The sequence below is a fragment of the Hyperoodon ampullatus genome (assembly GCF_949752795.1).
Source record: "Hyperoodon ampullatus genome assembly, chromosome: 5".
NCBI lineage: Eukaryota > Metazoa > Chordata > Mammalia > Artiodactyla > Ziphiidae > Hyperoodon > Hyperoodon ampullatus.
In genome coordinates, this window is record NC_136918.1 from 49,425,162 (window position 1) to 49,441,662 (window position 16,501).

General features: G+C 39.2%; 1 protein-coding gene across 2 annotated transcripts in view; it reads right to left on the minus strand.

Moving 5' to 3' along the window:
• FXR1 (FMR1 autosomal homolog 1) overlaps window positions 1–14,857 on the minus strand; it is a gene marked incomplete at its 5' end in the record, with an annotated part of 56,701 nt that extends 41,844 nt beyond the window's left edge. For both annotated transcript variants that reach the window (XM_079705368.1, XM_079705367.1), the window contains one exon: window positions 14,807–14,857. In XM_079705368.1, coding sequence (XP_079561494.1) covers window positions 14,807–14,857 — 51 coding nt within the window. The remainder of the gene's footprint in view (window positions 1–14,806) is intronic.
• Between the last annotated feature and the right edge of the window lie 1,644 nt (window positions 14,858–16,501).

Here is a 16,501-nt window from a genome sequence, read left to right on the forward strand (position 1 = left end):
GAATAATGGCAGGTCCCTATATATTCAAGAGATGGAAAATGGCAGGGTTAGGCCTTTGCCAAAATGTTTGAGAGTCAGGAGACACCAAATAACAATGGCAACATTTTCCTGCACATGGTGTGGGTGGAGGGCGGGGGGTGGGGGCGGCTTTATGACTAAGTCTCCATAACTTCTGTCTTTCTTGCTAGTCCAACCTTTGGGGATTTGGTCTCTTTTCCTATTCATACTCATCTGGTCCAGAACCCGTATTTCTTAGAATACTCTGACATTTCTTTTTCTTCTCCCCATACACCTACAAACATGGAAGCCCAAGCCATCATAAAATGGTCCCGTAATTTGTTCATTCACAAAGCCTGGTATATATTTACACTCGAAACTCTTAACTATAATTTAAAATAACCATCGATAAGTAACAAGGCACTTTAATAACATATTTAAAGTGTAATCAAAATATCTTAGAATGCTATCCCTGACAAAATAACAAACAGAGCATCATACAATAAAAACCCAGGAATGCCAAAAATTATGTGTAAATTAGGAGTAAGGGAGGAACAGAGGGAATAGCAGGAATCTCTGATCCCTGGAAGCACTAAACGAAGAATTTTTTTTTCAAAACCAATCTAGCCTAAAATAAAAATTTAAAAAGAAAACTCAAAGATTCAGTAAGGTGGCAAGTTAACCAAATTAGCTTTTCTAGCTAAAAATAAGCACTGGAAAATAAAAGACAAAATAATATTCTGCTAACAACAAGGTCCTAGAAATGCCCTCAACAACAAAAAAATGTACACGACCTATGTGCAGACATCTGTGAAACTTGACTAATGAATAGAAATAGACTATTTAGGGAAACGTAAAGCACTCTTGACATTTTAAAATTTTCAACATGCCCCTAAATGGGATCCAACTAAAACACAAAGGAATGTGTAATTTTGTTGAGGGAATCGGAGTTAACCTTAATAAAATTACATCAAAGCCTATATTAAAAACAAACAAGAAGGCATTCAGTAAGGCAACTTTCAAATGGGGTAGAGAATAATGAGAAAACACTATCCGTACCAAATACTGAAAGTTATTTTAAAGCTACAATGATCAAGACAAAAAAGACAAGGTGCTTGCCAATTTTGAGTTGGGAGCTTCAATGGCCTGTGGAAAGAACAAGGTGCATTCCAGATATGTGCTTAACTTAAACATACATTTTTGAAGTTACAGAACACTACAGCTAAAAAACGTTTTTCAACTCGATGAGGGTAGTCATAGGGAGAAAAAATCCTATTGATAAGCAATAATACACATGGTATGAATGAATTTCAAGAATTGAAAGAATGAGATTATAAATACAGTCAAAAGTCAGAACAGATGGCTGTGGGAAAACCACTCCGAAGAGAAACACTATTTCTTCTACAGACCTTCCAGATCCCTTATTTTAGAGAAAGAGAAGCTGAAACTATATACATCTATATAGCCCCAAAGTTTTACTCCCTAGGAGGCTGTAAATGCTGAATTTAAAACCTCATCTTCTGGGAGTTTCCTGGTAGTCCAGTGGTTAAGAATCGGTCTTGCAATGCAGGGGACGATGGTTCAATCCCTGGTCTGGGAACTAAAATCCCACATGCCTCGGGGCCACTAAGCCTGCACTAGGCAACTACTGAGCACCACAGCTAGAGAGAAGCCCAGGGACCACAACGAAGACCCGACACAGCCAAAAAATAAATGAATGTACGTTTTAAAAAAATAAATAAAATAAATAAAACCTTAACTTCTGTCTGGAACTCTTTTCAATTAAATCATTATCAATTAAATGACAAAATGCTTTTGCTAATTCACAGTTTTAAACTCTAAAAGGTTACGTCTGGCAGCAACACTATTATGAAGAAATAAGGCACCATTCCTAAAAAGCCTATTTAAGGCAAAGTCCCAGAACAAAATATCAAAATCTAATTTACAACTGGAAAGGCAGCTACCTTGTTTAATATACTAATCGATTTATCAGAGGCTTTGCTTAAGTGATGGCTTAGCAATCTACAGAGATCCATGAATCCCTTTGAGAACATTCCTACTAAACTCATTAGGAACGTATCATCCTAGTCTAAAAAAATTTCTTTGGAAAGTATCATTTCAAATTTATCTGCTACTTCAGATTTTTCAAAAATCCACTAATGACCTCCCATTATTACAATTCATTACAACACTAAATTCACCTATCTTACAAAGGGGGAAGTAGAAACTTAAAAAAACTTAATACTGGGACTTCCCTGGTGGCGCAGTGGTTAAGAATCCGCCTGCCAATGCGGGGGACGCGGGTTCAAGCCCTGGTCCGGGAAGATCCCACATGCCGCGGAGCAACTAAGCCTGTGAGCCGCAACTATTGAGCCCGCACGCCACAGCTACTTAAGTCCACGTGCCTAGAGCCTGTGCTGCGCAACAAGAGAAGCCACCGCAATGAGAGGCCTACACACCTCAACGAAGAGTAGCCCCTGCACGCCGCAACTAGAGAAAGCCCGTGCGCAGCAATGAAGACCTAACGCAGCAAAAAATAAACAAATAAATTTATATATTAAAAAAACCCTTAATACTCAGCAAACTACTACCAGAAGTCAGACAGCCTGAATCCTCAAAATGAGGTTTAAAGTGGAAGCCCATACCCAAAAACCCAACACTTACACCCTAAAGCTGTAACTCTTAAACCTCAAAATTCTTGTTAGAAGAGTTTACTGATTGCCAATAGACTGAGCAAAAAAGACCAGCAAGACACAGAATAAGCTTCCTAAATGGAGGCTATGTTTTCAATGACTCTTATCTCAAGTGGTAAAAGCAAGGATTCATCAGAAATCAAACCTCTAGTTCACATTTATTCTCCTAAGCAAGCAAAAAGTTCTCACAGTCACATTACTGCCTCCTTCAAACCTGATCAAGTATTCTTATATAATTTAAGATCTACTCCAGTTCTTCTCTTTAAAGTCTTTCTCAGGATCACTGGTATGACATTTAAAAATTTTATATTTATTTGGCACAACAGTCAAATAACTATATTTTAGTTGCCTTTTCCCATGTATTAAGACATTACAGTTGATGGCTCAATTCTTGAAGCAAATTTGTGATAAAATGCTGTATTTCTAAAAATAAACTGATTGACACAGAGAACAGACTTGTGGTTGCCAAGGGGGAGGGGGGTGGGGGAGGGATGGATTGGGAGTTTGACATTAGCAAACTATTTTATACAGAATGGATAAACAACAAGGTCCTACTGTATAGCACAGGGAACTATATCCAATATATCACCATTATGGTGATAAACCATAATGGAAAAGAATATGAAAAATATATATACGCATAACCAAATCAGTTTGCTGTACAGCAGAAATGCAGTGTAAATCAACACTACTTCAATAAAATAAAATTTAAAAAAAAATAAAAATAAACTGTTTAAAATAAATTCTCAGAACATTAAGAGGCACTGGAATCAGTTAGATCCTGTAGGGCCTTTCCTCTGACTGGGTAAACTTTCCATTTTCCCAAACTCCACAGTTAAAATTTGCTGCTGTGGATAAATGTAATCACAAAACTATAACCCATGAGAAAAGAAAAGTTAATAGCATAATTTATGCAAAATTCGCCTCAGGTTTTTGTTCTTCAAGAACTGACAAAATGGACAATGACTTGTTATTCTTTGATCAATTATCAGTTTGTTTAGTGATTCATTCTCTGGCCCCAGTCTACTTTCCCAGCCCATCAATTCTAACAATTTTGCATCCCTGCAATCAGGATGCTTCCTATAATTGATGGCATCTTAGAATAGCCAATAGCTGAATGGCTGCCAGGATATAAATGTCACTGTTAAGCATGCTCAAACTTGGTTTGCTTGCAATTTTCTCTGGCACTTGATTGCAACCCCTCAATAGTTCATTCAGCAAACCGATGAAGTACCATTTTAGGAAGGATTTAGGTTTCTTACCAGAAGGTTGTTCTGTTGACACCTTCTGATAAAATCAAGAAAGCACCAGCATCAAAACTTGCAGAGTGGGTGAAAATTCTTGGAAGAAAATCCTGGAGATAATAGAGGAGAGCCCTTTTAAAGTATGCTTGCAACATCAATGCTCTCCATGGCACTGAAGAAGATATTGTGAGAAGAAACACAATCATCTGAACCTGAAAATATTTTAGCCAATTTATTTTGCTTCTATTTTCCTTATGTATGCAAATGTTTAAAGATAATCTTTCAGGTGATATAGAAAAGAATTTTAAAAGATAAAACTACCACTCATAGATCAATTGGCAACATTTCTTCTTTTTTAGTGCCTCTTACAACTGATGCCATTTTAAATACAATGAAATTGTATGGCTCTTCCACTGATTCCCAAAGCTACATATGGAAAAATAACCTGTTCCCTGGACTCTAAAACCCAACTTCCAATTATATATACATCTCCACCCATGGCTTACTTTTATACCTAAAATCAATCAACATGTCAACAGTCAGAATCATCTGCTGTCCTGCTTTTGCACTCTACACATGTATGATCCATTTTACAGGATTAAAAAAAAAGAGAAAAGTGAATACAGCAAACTATTTCTTAATCAGGGTTCTACGAGAATACAGCCCAATCACTAAGTCATTCATTGTGTGTAATGTACTTCTCTCCCATGTATCTAGAATAGTACTAGCCATGCACAATCCTTGGAAGAATTGAGAAAATGGTGTTCCTCTGCTTTGTAATTCAGATGAGAAACTGTAAGGTTGAGAAAACTGACTTAGGGACTCCCAGACCTAAGCAATTTTACACATGAGTCTCAGTCTGCAAACTGAAGGAGTTGAAGCTTCTTAAACTAAGGTAATTCCTAGGCACTCAAAGGTGTGCCAAGAGTACTTAAAGCTATTCCTTCTCCCCCCAAAAATACTACGGTTCATCTTCCTGGAACTTTTATGTCAAGTAATTTAAAGAATTTAATAAACACTTTATGTTTCTGGACTGTATATACAGTTAACAGATACAGAAAGAACTCCTTATTAGGGAAAGGGAAAAAAACACTTACTGAGCAATACAATATACTGGTTTTACGGTTAAGACTGGTCTCAGAGCCACTACTTACTATGCAGTAGGTAAAAGAAGAGAGGGCCCAGAGCAGTAAGGTAAGGAAAATAAGACTCTTTTAACTGTCTTTACTTGCCCAAAAGCAAGTCATAATATCCTCTTTTAGGAACTCTTTATGGTCTTCCCAGGGCACCCCAGAGACTTTTTGGAGCAATTCTCAGAAGGTTCTATCAATCCTGAATGGGACACAGATCTCCTAGATGGTAGACTTCCTCCCATCCCAATCCTAGAAGTGAGGAAAATCTGGCTGATGAGTACAGTACCTAATTTCCCCATGTGCAAACAAAAACGAAACAAAAAAACCCCTTTAAAACAGAGAATTGGGCTTCCCTGGTGGCGCAGTGGTTGGGGGTCCGCCTGCCGATGCAGGGGACGCGGGTTCGTGCCCCGGTCCGGGAGGATCCCGCATGCCGCGGAGCGGCTGGGCCCGTGAGCCATGGCCGCGCCATGGCCGCTGAGCCTACGCATCCGGAGCCTGTGCTCCGCAACGGGAGAGGCCACAGCAGTGAGAGGCCCGCGTACCGCATTAAAACAAAAAAAAAACCAGAGAATTATTATTTAATACATGGTGCTAGTAAAACTGCCTATGATATTCAAAATAAGACCTGATGTAGTTCATATGAAATAAACAAATAAGACACTTTAAGAAAACCTAAGGAACTGTATGTATAATCTGGACACAGGCTGTCTTAACCAGGCTGGAAACCCTGAACCCTTAACAGGGAAAAAATACTTCAGTGTGTAAAAAACAGAACTCCTCTACGGCCAGGGATACCAGAGAGTTAACAAATTATAGATGGGGAGGGGGTATTCATATAATGAGTCCTAAGAAATCTCAAAAAGCAAAAAAGGACATCCCAGAAGGAAAATGGGGAAAAACAAGTGATTTATGGAAAAGCAAATCCTAACGGCCAACAAACACTAAAATTCACATGTGGGGATTTGCAAATCAAAGTTGCAATCTTTACATCCAAGAGATTCACAAAAATCAAAGATTATAATGCCTATTTCTGGCAAGGATGTAAGAAAAAAAAAAGCTGACATTCATCAATTGAGAAAATACAAAATGTTAAGCCTTTCGGAATGTAACCTGTTAACATTTATTAGAGTTAACAGGTAAAAGTTCCCTTCCACCAGGCTATCTCGCTCTTTGAAACCTATCCAATGGAAACACATGGAGCAGGAAAAAACTGAAAACAAAGTGTCTATTAACTGGGGAATGGCTGGATTTCACAGTAATTCTTATGGTGAAATATGTAACCATTAAAAAATAAATTACACTCCAACAGAAAATGGCCAAGATGTAGATTATCTTATTTTTACAGAGCAGTATTGAAAAACACCTACGTTTGTATCTGAATGTGTATCTATGTACATTCTATGAGTATGAAGAAAAATCTGGCACGATGTATACTCGGCTATGAACAGGCTACCTAAATGGATTGTGAATGAGAGATCATGTGGAGAAGGGAAACCAAGGGAAAAAGAAAAAAATTTACAATAAAGCAAGTCTGTATATGCTTATACATATGTACAAAATTATACACTTGCATATGCATGTATAAATATTTTTAAAGAGTTGAGATTATCTTTAATACTCTGTCAATCAGCACTATTTCCATACAGCACATATATATACACATTACCACTCCCCACATATTTTTAATTTTTCCATCTCTAGTGATCTCAAATCCACATTCTAAGTAATAAACTCGTTTGTTTGATGTTTACATACAACACCTAAAAGATCTGGGTTGTTATTTGATTCCAGTAACGAGCACATTCAAGACTGCTGCAATCAAAAATTTTCTTAACTTCAAACAATACACACTTTTTTTAAAAGGACCTACATCTATGTCTGGAAATTATTTCAAATCAAGACACATGTTCTACAAATAAAATCCACAAATTTACTAATTACATTATGTATTACAGAAATTATTGCATCATTATGGAATATGTTCTTTTAAGGAAAAAAGTTACTCAAAACAAGCCTTCAGCATCCCTTAGTACTGAACATTTAACTGTTCTGAATAAAAAATGACAATGAAAATGTGAGGATTTCATAAGAATACATAAATATCTACTAATGTTTACATACTAGTAATGTTCTTGGCTTATTAATTTCACAAGTTTATAATATCCAACAGTTCCTGAAATAGAAAGACTCAGAGGTTTCAAATGGCCACACAAAACTATAATGACTTTTCTGTTGCCAAGAGTTGAGTTGAAGTTCTCTATAATTCTATATATGCATAAAGTTCTGGTACATATCTGAGCTTGACCAGGATCAATGTATAACCCCTCAAAAAAAAAATTTAAGTTCAGTTTGAATCAAAATCAGAAATAATTTAGTTTTGGATATATGCATTTATACAAATATTAACAAGTCAAAAGAGTGTCCAGAAACCAAGAATGACTGATCCATTTGTTCATTCAACAAATATGTACTGAAGGTCTACTAATGAACTAACCACACATATCAAGTCACTGGAAAACGTAAGACTTGAAAATAACCTGGAAAACTATTAAAGCAAAAAGCTATGAAACAAGAAAAGTTCTACTTTTTTTTTTTTTGGCCACGCTGTGCAGCATCAGGATCTTAGTTCCCGGACCACAGACTGAACCCCTGCCCCCTGCACTGGGAGCGCAGAGTCTTAATCACTGGACCACCAAGGAAGTCCCAAGAAGTTTTACTATTATTAATTAGCCAGAATAAGAAAGGCACGGAGATAGGAAGCCGAAAAATGAGATTCCTGATTCTGAAGAAATACTGGGAAATGCCATGTTGCTTTGCCAACAACAACTATAAATTTCATAGTTATTACTGGGGAGACCTCTACTCATGTTCTCAAAAAAGCTAAGCAAAAAATGCTGAGGCTAGAGTACGGAAGACAAGTTATAACAACTAACATTTAACTTAGATTTAACTTTGGTTCAATTTTGCCATGGCTACCAGCCTCTTTAATGTAAGGAAAAATAAATTGAAGAGATTGTTTTACGTGTAAATAGATATTAGACGTACAGATTAACAAAAGTAATGCTTTGCATTGCTTAATTTTGTTTTGCTCAAGCTATTCTTTATTTGGTCCTAGAAAATTTTACACCAGCATCACAATAGAATTTACTATTATTAGCTAAACATCTGCCAAAGAATTTTCTCAAGCCTTTTGATAACTACTGTGCCACACCTTAAAATTTGAACAGGACGTTTCATACATATACATATATAAAAAAGCATTTCAAACATTTCCCAAAATACCTTACACATAACAAACACTATAAAGCTAACAATTAAGGATGGTATAAATCACAACTATCCAGCACAAATTATAATTTGAGTCATATATCTAGTTTTAAAATTTCTAAGTATATTAAAATAAGTAAAAAGAAACAGGTGAAGTTAATTTTAATAATTTGAACCCTATATATCCAAAATATTATTTCAACATGTAATCAAAATTTTAAGACTGCAGTCTTATATTCCTTTTTTCATACTAAGTCTCTGAAATCTAGTATAACTTCTACAATTAAAGCACATCTCAATTCAGGCTAATATATTTCAGCCCCATTACGAGTGGCTACCATCGGAAACGGCAGATTTCTGTAATATGAAGCAAAGCTCAAATCATTTCTCCAGGAATCCTCCCAATTCAGTCCTCTTGACTCCCACTGTATTCATCAGAATAATTTATAATTAATAATTTGATAAGCCATATATTCATACTTGGAAAAAAAGTCACATAATGGTTAGAGATCAGGCTCTCTGGAAGTCCAAAACATCATTATGAATCTTGAATAAGCCTATTAATTTTATGGATAGATTCGCTTAGCCTCAGTTTCCTCAGCTGGGGTAACATTATCTCTTTCACTGTGACTGAGAGGACTAAGTAAGATAAATCCATGTAAAGTACCTACACAGTCTGATAGTCTGAGTGCTCAATAGATAATAGCTGTTATTGTTTTTAGAGCTAGACAGGACCTTAGTGAACTAACAACCTAGCAGATTCCACCGCTTGATAAATTGTCAAAAGAAATCCAAGTGCCTCATACTGCGGATGAAAAACCTAAGCCCTCACAAACTAGCTAGTATGAGAATTAGGGGTCAATCACAGAATGCAATACTGCTCTTCAACTACAAAAAAGCAAGTTTGCTACATCCTTAACACTGTGGTAGAGAATTCAGTTCTTGAGTTGTTATTATCCAGTCAAGTGTCTGCCTTCTCTTCCTAGCTAAAACATAAGCTTACTGCCGTGAGACTTCCTTTGGCAAACCTCTCATGCTATGCTGAACTAGGCAACTGGAAGTGAGAAGCCCTGGCGTTAAATCTCATTTCAGCTACAGTGTAATTGGGACGTTATTTAATCATTATTGTCAGTTTCCTAATATGTAAAATGAGGATAAAAACACATACCTCATGCAGTCCGAGAGAACAAAATCAGGAAATACATGTACAAGCCTCAAAGAATACACAGTAAACAACAGATAATAGTAATAGTAAACAGATAATAGTAAACCATTATTTTACTCACAGAATACACACAAATATCTGATGATACAAAAAATACAAAGGTGCATAGAAAGAAAAATATGGAAAAAAGTATGTTTTCTGTAAGAAAAGCCAAGGCCTTGACAACAAATTCTCTAGATAGGTAAGATTACGGTTTGTTTTTTTAAATAAATTTATTTATTTTTGGTTGTGTTGGGTCTTTGTTGCTGCACGCGGGCTTTCTCTAGTTGCGGTGCGCAGGCTTCTCATTGCAGTGGCTTCTCTTGTTGCGGAGCACAGGCGTGGGCTTCAGTAGTTGTGGCACGTGGGCTCAGTAGCGCAGGCTCAGTAGTTGTGGCGCGGCATGTGGGATCTTCCTGGACCAGGGCTCAAACTCGTGTCCCCTGCATTGACAGGTGGATTCTTAACCACTGCGCCACCAGGGGAGTCCCGAGATTACAGTTTTCTTTCTTTGCTTTTGTGTTTTCAGATTTTTCATTAATTACACATTGTTCTTGTAATACAAAAACAAAACTTCACAGGAAAGGTATTTAACTTTTATTTTTAAAAATTAAGTGGCCTTTTCACTTAGTTAAATCCTAGTTCTTTTACATATTTAAAAAACTGCATTTTAAAACATGTACAACTAACAATAGCTTCATAACATCTGGAACTGTATGTTCTTAACTTAATAGTGTCCCCAGTAAGAGAGCAACCATCTTTTCCTCAATTGCTAATCTCCACAAAGAAATCAACAATATTCTACACTAACTTGAAGTCAGTACATTTTCAAAACACAACTCCTTTACTGTAACTCTACAGACCATCATCATTAGCCGTAATAAACCTACTGCATGATTTAATTACTCTCAAATTTCATTTAAATATTAAACTAAAGCAAAAAGGAAATTTTGCAAATATTATAGCACTTTAAAATGTTCTGTGGTTGATCAATTACCCAGTCAAAACCAGAAATCACGGAGATCTAAAAGTAATTCTACCTTCTACAGAGAAGGCCTGAAAATTCATTCAGCCATCTTAGAGATCACACATTTCCTTGGAACACCATGGAAACTTTCCTCTCCAAGAGCCAGAAACTGAGTGACTTACTTTCAACTTCTATTTAAAATTATATTCTGCTCACGGCTATGCAAGCTGCAATGCTATTACAAAGCTTAAAATCATATACATCAGTTAAAAAGCACTTTAATGACCCCAAATGGGCACAAGGCTTTTTTGGGGTTAACGAAAATGTTCTAAAATAAGATTGTGGTAATGGTTACACAACTCTGTAAATACACTATCAGAGAATGTAAATTCCATCTGAAAGCTTTAAAAAGGAAACAAAAAGGAAAAAGGATCTTAAATGACCAGTAGTATAAACCCGATGATGCCGCACTCCAGATAAAAAAGGCTATAAAAGCGAATTTTTATATAAAATTACACCCCCCATCAAGTGCTTAATTACCATATTTCCCATTCTTCCCAACCCCTATAGAGTTATCTGGCTTCAAACAAGAGTATATCAAGTTTTTATGTCTTTAACTACCATAGATCCCCTGTTAAGTAAAAAGCGCAGGATGCAGAACAAAGTATTTAGTATGCAATCATTTGAGTAAATATTTTGGGGGAAAAAAGAAACTATCCTATTTTGGGGTTGAATCTTCTTCACTGGTTCCAATTATTTTGTGCAATTAAGTTTCAGTTCCACTAAAAATCTTTAATCAATGTCTACAGCGTACTGCCTCAAGCATGATGATACCGGCTACTAATCCCATGACTTTGAAATTCTTCAATGGCAATTCGCATTTACAGCCAAGTGTGTTGGGGGAAGCAGGGCAGAGAAAAGGGGAGAAAATGAGGAGGAAAATCACAATCACCTGTATATTGAAAACCACCACTGAAAGAAAAAAATACACCAAAATGTTACCTGCTGTTATCTCAAGGCAACTCCTGTTTTTTTCTGATAGTTTCTAAAATCCCTCACTGACCATCTATTATTTTTTAAATTAAAAAAAATTACTTAAAATAAAATTACTTCCACGCTAAACAAAAGCCAAACTGAAAACTCTACACAGTATTCTGTATGATTCTATGTTTAGGACATTCTGGAAAAGGCAAAACTATGGGGACAGAAACCACCCCAGGTTCTGGGGGTGTGGAAAGAGGATGACTGCAAAGGGGCAGGATAGAAATTAAGGGGATGGTGGAACTATTCTATCCCTCCATGCTAGCGGTAGTGGTTACACAACTGTTAGCATTTATCAAAGCTCACATAACTGTATGTCAAAAAAGATGCACTTTACCATATGCAAATTAATCTCAAAAAATTCATGTAATTAAATTAATAAAACTGCTTCTGCGGTGAGCCAATATTTTTTTCAAACGGACAGTTTCATGGGATAAAAAATACCATAGGGCTTCCCTGGTGGCGCAGTGGTTGAGAGTCCACTGCCGATGCAGGGGATGCGGGTTCGTGCCCCAGTACGGGAAGATCCCACATGCCGAGGAGTGGCTGGGCCCGTGAGCCATGGCCGCTGAGCCTGCGCGTCCGGAGCCTGTGCTCCGCAACGGGAGAGGCCACAACAGTGAGAGGCCCGCGTACAGCAAAAAAAAAAAAAAAAATACTGTAGACTACTGAACTACTTCAAAAGCCTCATTTTATACAAAAGACTATAGCCCAGGGATATTTGGTCAAGGGTGCATTGCTAGACAATGTTCGGTAAGCTGAAGTATGTACAGACCTAGAATTCCCATGTGTTTAACTTCAAATGCAGGGCTCCTTCCACTTCATCATGCTCAACTCTTCCAGAGTTCGAAGACCGTAGTTTCCACAAAGTGCATGTACAAATGGATTATGGCAGGACATAAAATTCCAAACGTTCAAGTGCTATCTCAGTAGAGACAACGTGACTAGGGTCCTTCCCAACCTCTGCCAAAAAACCACCTTACTTTACTTTGTTAGGCAAAAATGGGTAATGGAATCAAAGTCTAAGAATCAAGCAGATTTTGTAGAGTATGGACAGGTATCAACAACAAATACTTTGGCGTTCCAAAATGGGGACATTTGATTCGTGAACTGACAAAAGCAAAATAAAACAACAAAAAAACTTTGGGAAACCAAAGTTAAGACGGTAAACAATCTTTACTAAAACATTCAAACTGACGATCTTATTATTCAACCTTATAAATTTAAAAAAAAGTAAATGTATAGCAGGTGAACAACATAAATAAAATATACTTGGATAAAAAGAAATGGTGCTGTATCTACCATCAACATGCTGAAAATAATTTGTTAAGGCAAAATAATCTTTTCTGTATTTCGATATGCCAGGAAAAAAATGCATACCTCCATTACACAAGAACTGAATAGCCAAATAATAAAAATGATACAAACATGATGAACCTTATCTACCCTTGACAGGAAAAGAATAAGCCCATTCTTTGTGCACTGTGCCACAACTGTATCTGCAGTCGTTCAGAGAAGGCAGCCATTAGGTTTAAGAACAGAAGGGGACTTCCGTGGAAGTGCAGTGGTTAAGACTTCGCCTTCCATGCAGGGGGTGTGGGCTGGATCCCTGGTAGGGGAACTAAGATCCCACATACCTCTTAGCCAAAAAAAACAAAATATAAAACAGAAGCAAGAGTTGTAACAAATTCAATAAAGACTTTTAAAAAATGGTCCACATCAAAGAAAATCTTAAACAAATAAAGAACAGAAGTTAACTAAGTATCTACTCAAATTTTACTCAAGTCTTTCCTCTGACACCTAGTTTGTAAACCTAGACTGATAATGTAACCAGTCACACATTAAAGGATTAAAGGACTCCTTTCCACCAAGCAGTCCCTGTTTTTACTTCATGCTAACCACCTACGATTTAAACTTGTAAATACTTACGGAGAACCTTCAGAGCCAACTGTGATTCCCCACCATGCTATTACCACGTGATAGCTAAACCAATTCCACATAGCTAATTAGTAAACTAGGAAAGGAATTAGGAATTCCTGAAAATAGGAATTACGACCACCTAGTAAAAAAAAATTCTGTGCGGGATAAAAGGCACGCTGAAACGAAACCCAGTGAGAATACATTCTGCGTACTCACAATACTACTCCTGTATTAGGAGAAGGCCCTTCATAAAAATAGCCAGGACTCTCAAACATTTGAGATGCTGGCTTAGAGAGATTGACTGACAGACAACAGCTGGGGAGATTTTGTATTGATCTTGTAACCTCGTGGCATACTTTGGGAGAAAGGGAGAATCGGGAGAAAGGACCGTTATAATGACAAAACTAAACTGTAAGGATTTAATTTTCATCTATGTCACCCCTACAATGGAAGCCCCTACTAAATTCCTCTACTCTCAAATTCCTCTTCCGTTTTCCAGACCCGATCCCACAGTAATGCACCTCCTTCCACCCGATGGAAACAAAAAACCTCAGGGGGAGGGTTCAACACCCTCCCAAAACACTGGGTAACTTATAAAGAAACTAGTCACCTCCCCACCTGTGTCTCCTTAATCCATTTCACATTTTAAATCTTAAAGCCTAGAACTCTAGCCTTTTCTTCCGTAATAAAGGAGCTAAGGCGCCGCCCAATTTCCCAGGCCGCAAAAAATATTTCTACCCGCCACATTTCAAGATTTTCTAGTTTTCTCTTCGATCCTAACCCTCAATCCGGCACCCGCTCCCCCTTCAGACACTTAAGTTTATTAGCCCGAAACCCTAGTACAAAGGTGAATTCCTAAGATTCCGCGAGGCGCCCCCCCCCCAAGGGGTGGGGAGGGGTCGGAGCAGCGGGCCGAGGCGCTCCCGCTCGGCCCAGTCCGAGGGGCGGGGGAGCGGCTGTGACCACACAATCCCACCACCTCCTTTCACGACTGCCCCCAACCTCCCGGAGCTCGGGCCTGCTCCCCGGGAGCTCCGTGCCGCCATTCGGCTTCTCCTCACCGGCCCGCCAAGGGCCACACGAGCATCCAAGAAGAAAATTCATAAATAGGAATACGCAAAAGACATCCGACGTGTTGTTTCAAAACATAACGGAGCCCGGGCCCCCGAGACCGTTAAACCGCGGGTGGAGGGGGGAGAAGCGATGAACCTAGCGGCCTCGGGCTTTGGCCTAGCCGCCCTTTTCGACCCCAAACCTCACTCTCCAGGACCACCAACCCTCCCTCAAACCTGCCCCAGCCCCCAGAAGACCCGACAAGGCGGCGAAAGGGTCTGTACCTTGTAGAAAGCCCCGTTGGAGCCGCGAACCTCCACCGTCAGCTCCGCCATGTTGGAACCGCAAAGGCCGCTGGGAAGAGATTCTAGAAACTTTCCAACCAGAGAGGAGGAGGGGGAGGGGCGTGAAGGAGGCAGGGGGAGGGGCGGAGAAAACGGGGCGGGGACTGGGATCCCCCGCCCCACACCCCTGGGGTCTCACCACGCAGTCCTGATTCTCCCAGTGGGATCACCCCGCTCCTTACATCACTAGCCCCCGGCTCCGCCCGCCGCCGCAACGTCCTGTTCGCCTCCCGACACAATCGCCCGACCTTGTTGACCCGCCCCTATGTCCCCGCCCCCCAGTGCCCGCAGCTTACCCGCCCCAGCCTGTGCGGGCCTCCAGCCAGCCGGGACTAAACTGGCTCGGCGGGCGCCGCCTGTCCCACGCTTCTGCGTTCTGCCGGTTTCGGGCTTCCTGCCCTGAAACTTCCTTGAGGTGCTGGTAACCCTGAAGTAGCTTCCCCACCCAGAGAAGCCCCCACTCTGGGGGCTTCAGACGCCCACTGGCACAAACTTTGGGGGGAAGAGGGAGCCTAAAAATGGATATACAATGGGCTCTAAATTCTCTCTCCTCGGTCTTAAAAAAAATCGGTGGCCTCCTCCTGACTCGACACAGTTCGGCCCAGTTCTCTCCTCACCTGTTACCACTTTAGCTGTTTAAAAAGTCAAACTAAGTACGCCCAGTTCAACTTAGCTGTGTTCACAAGCCGCAGCAAAATGTTGGGGGTAATATCATTGTTAGAAGGTAATCAGGGAAACGAGAGAGAGGGAGAGCAAGTTTTCCCCTGCTGCAGTGCACGCGAACTTCCAGAAACAGGATCAGAGCAGAACCAATTTGGCTTTTCTACCAGAACCTACAGCAATACCGTAAGCGTTATGATGGAGATACTTTGAATATTTGTTTTAACAATAAAAGTTTTTCCCAAAGCAAGACCTTTGGAAATAATAGTGGAAGTATTCTTTTCTGTGTGTTGTCTTACCGTTTTGACAGAAAAACTCTGGAAAAGGATGCTTTGCTGGCACTCTATCGCCTCAAGGAAATGCCCACTGGCCTAGCCCTAGCCTTTCTGGGGAAAGGGGGCGGGGGGGTCCTTTAAAAATGTACATAGCGTTCCATCAGCACTTCTACATCTCCAAAGGTTAGGAAAGGAAATAGAGGCTTCAAAAGTGCACCATATTGCTATGTACAGAATGTTCTTTATAAAATGTTCATCATTGTGAGGAAAACGCAAACACACTAACCCATCAATGAGTAATAGCCACCATCTACTAAGGGCTTCACGTGTCCAACACTTTATATACCATCTTATTATGATCCTTCAGAACTATAATGCCCAGTTTGCTTTTTTTCCAACAGCTTTATTGAGATACAATTCACTTACCATACAATTCACCCATTTAAGGCGTACAGTTCAATGGTTTTTAGTATATTCACAGAGTTGTGCAATCATCTCCACAATCAATTTGAGAACATTTTCACCACTCCCCCAAAAAACCCTTTTACCTGTTGATAGTCACTCCCTCATTTCACCCCAACTCCCAAAGCCCTAGGCAACCGCTAGTCTGCTTTTTGTCTCTATAGATTTGCCTAGTCTAGACATTTCATACAAATGGAATCATATAATATGTGGTCTTTTATGGCTGGCTTCTTTCAGT